This window comes from Nanorana parkeri, unplaced genomic scaffold, assembly GCF_000935625.1.
Source record: "Nanorana parkeri isolate BGI_ZX_2015 unplaced genomic scaffold, ASM93562v1 scaffold61, whole genome shotgun sequence".
Lineage (NCBI taxonomy): Eukaryota > Metazoa > Chordata > Amphibia > Anura > Dicroglossidae > Nanorana > Nanorana parkeri.
Genome location: NW_017306329.1, coordinates 1,220,386 through 1,223,933, shown reverse-complemented (window position 1 = coordinate 1,223,933; position 3,548 = coordinate 1,220,386). Strand labels below are relative to the sequence as shown.

The 3,548-nt window shown below is 43.6% G+C and overlaps 1 protein-coding gene across 1 annotated transcript in view; it reads right to left on the bottom strand.

Annotated features, from left to right (window-relative positions):
• The window catches only part of NARS (asparaginyl-tRNA synthetase), a 23,575-nt gene extending 20,268 nt beyond the window's left edge, over positions 1–3,307 (bottom strand). Inside the window, exons 1-2 of the mRNA XM_018576231.1 lie at positions 3,191–3,307; positions 343–425 (exon numbers count right to left, since the gene is read on the bottom strand). Coding sequence (XP_018431733.1) covers positions 343–425; positions 3,191–3,230 — 123 coding nt within the window. The 5' untranslated portion in view covers positions 3,231–3,307. The remainder of the gene's footprint in view (positions 1–342; positions 426–3,190) is intronic.
• Between the last annotated feature and the right edge of the window lie 241 nt (positions 3,308–3,548).

Here is a 3,548-nt window from a genome sequence, read left to right as displayed (position 1 = left end):
CACTACCACCTTTAATCAGGGCTTGAAATAGGAAGTGGTGCATATCAGGGGTAGCCAAACTCCGGCCCTCCAACTGTGATGGAACTACAAATCCCATGAGGCATTGCAAGATTCTCACAGCCACAGACATGATTCTCGGAGAGAGATGCATCATGAGATTTGTAGTTTCACCACAGCTGGAGGGCCGGAGTTTGGCTACCCCTGCTGTATATGGACTGAATCTGAGACTGAACTGTAATGTGATCAGCGTGATACCAGGCACAGGTCTCGTCAGTAGCTGGTTTGGCTGGCAAAGCCGTATAACACCGGTCAGAGAACAAACACTTGTATACGGTTAGTTACCTTAAGAACAGTCTTGAAGGGTTTTTCCTTGGTCCCATCGCCAGTGACATCATCCCCTTCTTTGTCAGACACGTACATTTCTTCTGCACAGAGAGAATGAAGAGATTTATTTAGAGGTTTAGCGGGAATAGGTTCAGTGGATGCACAACACAGAGAGGTTCACCCTGATGAACTGCGTCAGCTCAGCATTGAAATGAATGTAAATCACTCTCCACTGTTACACAAGGAAGAGAAACTGCTGCACAAACTCTGCTTGTTTGCTGTGTGATGGTGTAGAGCAGAGGTAGGCAAACTCTGGCCCTCCAGCTGTGGTGAAACTACAAATCCCATCATGCATCGGCTTCTGGGAGTCAGAATCTTGCAATGCCTAATAGGATTTGTAGTTGCAGTACAGCTGGAGAGCCGGCGTTTGCCCACCTCTGGTGTAGAGTGATCCAAAAGGTAAGTGTGGTGCAAGAGGCAAGTGATTTTACAGGTAGGGTGGTCACTCTATGCTTCTATTAAGAAAAGCCACGCTGGTTAAGCATCACACAAAGGAAATAACCAACACATGGATTGTCAATACAAAAGGACACCATTTTAGCTTTTTTTTTTTCTTTTACTAAATTTTCATCAATCTGAGCCAAATGTGCAAATAGACGTGGGGGGAATTATCAAAACTGGAGTTTACTATAGTAACCAATCAGCTGCTCTAATCAATTTGCTCAGCTAAGCTTTGATAATGAAATACAGAAGCTGATTGGTTGCTATCGGCAACTGCTCCAGATTCTGTCTGCTCTAGTTTGTATACATTCCTTTCATAGAGGGGAATTTATCAAAACTGGAGCTGGCAGAACCTGGAGAAGTTGCCCATAGCAACCAATCAGGTTGCACCTTCAAAGTTTAACTGATCAAACGGAAGAGAGAAGCTGATTGGTTGCCACAGGCAACTGCTCCAGATTCTGATAAATTCTCCCCATGGTATTTTAATAGGCGACATACAAGTTTGAGTTTTTTTAATTTACTTTTAAAGCGCTGCGGAAAAATAATTTAATTTGGCCAATAGTAAACAAACGAAACCGAAATTAAAAAAATGTCAGGCCTAAATCGAAAATGGTTTTTATTTTAACTTTCTCATTTTTTTAAAAATATTTTATTTTTATTTTATAAACTTTAAATTTTGTTATATTTATTCATTTTTTTTAATTTTTTTTTAACTTTTAAAATAGAAAAAGAGATTGAGAACACAGAGTCCTTAGAGACAGAGTCCTCAATCTCTTTTTCTGCAGCCCCTGTTATAAATGAACAGGAATCCTCTATACTGAGTGTTCCTGTTCATTGATAACATGAGGACAGAGTATGTTTACTCTAACCACAACTATGAATGAACAGGAGGGGATGTAGCTCTCATTCATAATTGAGGATATAGTAACCATACCATGTCCTCAATTATGTACACACACTCAGCGATCACTGATCCCTGACTGCTTGCACTCGCTCTACATCCAGACACACTGTCACAGGAGGCTGGGCGGGAGGTGCAGGAGTAGAGCTCAGCCTCCTGTGACAGCAATGACAGCTGTCTCCGCCCCCACACCGCTCTCCGATCTGTGACAGGAAGCTGAGCGATGTGGGAGGAGAGACGCCAGCCACTCACAGCGATCTCCTCCCGAAGCGCTCGGCCGCCTGTCACAGTTTCTCTCCTCACAGAGCAGCGCCCAGAGGGGAGGAGAGAAAGCAGGGATGCGCCGATGTATCGGCCAGAAAATGGCACTTTCGGCATTTAGCCAAAAGTGCTATTTTCGGCCGATATGTTTCTTTGGCCGATATATCGGTGCATTCCGAGTAAATTTGGCAATGAGAACTATAAATGTACAGTATAGTAAAAAAAAAAAATAGCTGGCGGCACTGTAAACCACCTTTTAAAAAAAATAAAATAAATTCAGCAGAGCTATATACATTTTACATGAATCAATGAAACAAAACGGTGGACACCATGTATACATACCTAGGGACAGATCAGCATCACCCCCTCAGCAGTATTTCTCTACTGGCACCAGAACAGATCTGTGCTAACACGGAGTAAATAAAAGACTCCAAAAAAGATGGCAGCACGGGGCTTGTAATAGGAGAGCAGTGCAAAAGAGAAGGACAGCGCTGGACATGCTGGTATATCAATTCAGCAAAAGAGCATCAAAGGAAAGGTGGAGAGGGTAGTAACTTTTATTGGGGGTGGAGTTCCTCTTTAAAGTGACACTAAACTCAGGAGTTCAATCTTAAAAATACATTCAAGAACCTTAACTAATAACAAAAATGTCTCTTATTTGTGTATCACTCGGCTGTAGATCCTCAAATCATCTCTGAATTGGTGCTGACACTGTCCTTCCTTCTGGAGGGTGGCTACTTTTGTTCCCCATGGTCATTGTGTGTGTTGTAAAGTAGTCACCGCTCCGAGCTCACTCCTGTGATAGACTTTTAAAAGCTAACATTGATTTTTTTTGATGGTTTATATGATTATTGGCACCTTTAAAGTCCCATGTGTCTATATTACTGTGCACGGACTATAATGCCTGTTTATGTCACATGTACCTGTTATTGCACCTTTAGGTGCCCATCACTGGTGCTGCATTTGAAGTAAATGATATTTGAATTGAAGATGAGGTCAGTATATGGTGAGTCTCATTGATCAGCAATGCCCCAGCCATGCTCTGCCCCACCCCCTCCTGTCATCCATATGTCCTATTACTGGACAGCACAGAGCCCTCTGCCCCAGCCATGCTCTTCCTCCCCCCTCTATGTCATCCATATGTCCTGAGGACATGTCAGTCATGCAAACTCTCATGGCTCTGATCGGCCTCCTCATCCTTACCCAGCTGTAGCCGAGCCGTGCCCTCGCCGATCGCCTCCATGTCTCACACACAGTCAGCCGGTTGCATCAGATTGGTTTCCTCTTGCTGAGTGCGCAGGCGCGGAGTGTGGGCGCACCCCTCTGACGTCACCGAAATCGCGCTATTGCGGTGTATTGCAAGAGTAGCGTGGACCGGATGTGAAGATTCTGTCGCCTCAAAGGGGCGCTTTCAGACATTTTATTGGAAGGAAAAAAAAAGAAAGACTATTCCTTCTAAAGCACTGTGAATAATGTTATGTCGTCAGCTTGGCGAACAATATTGCTTTAAAGTGTCTCTTCATCCGAAACGTTTTCTTTGTTTTAGAAGGCCCTGACAGTT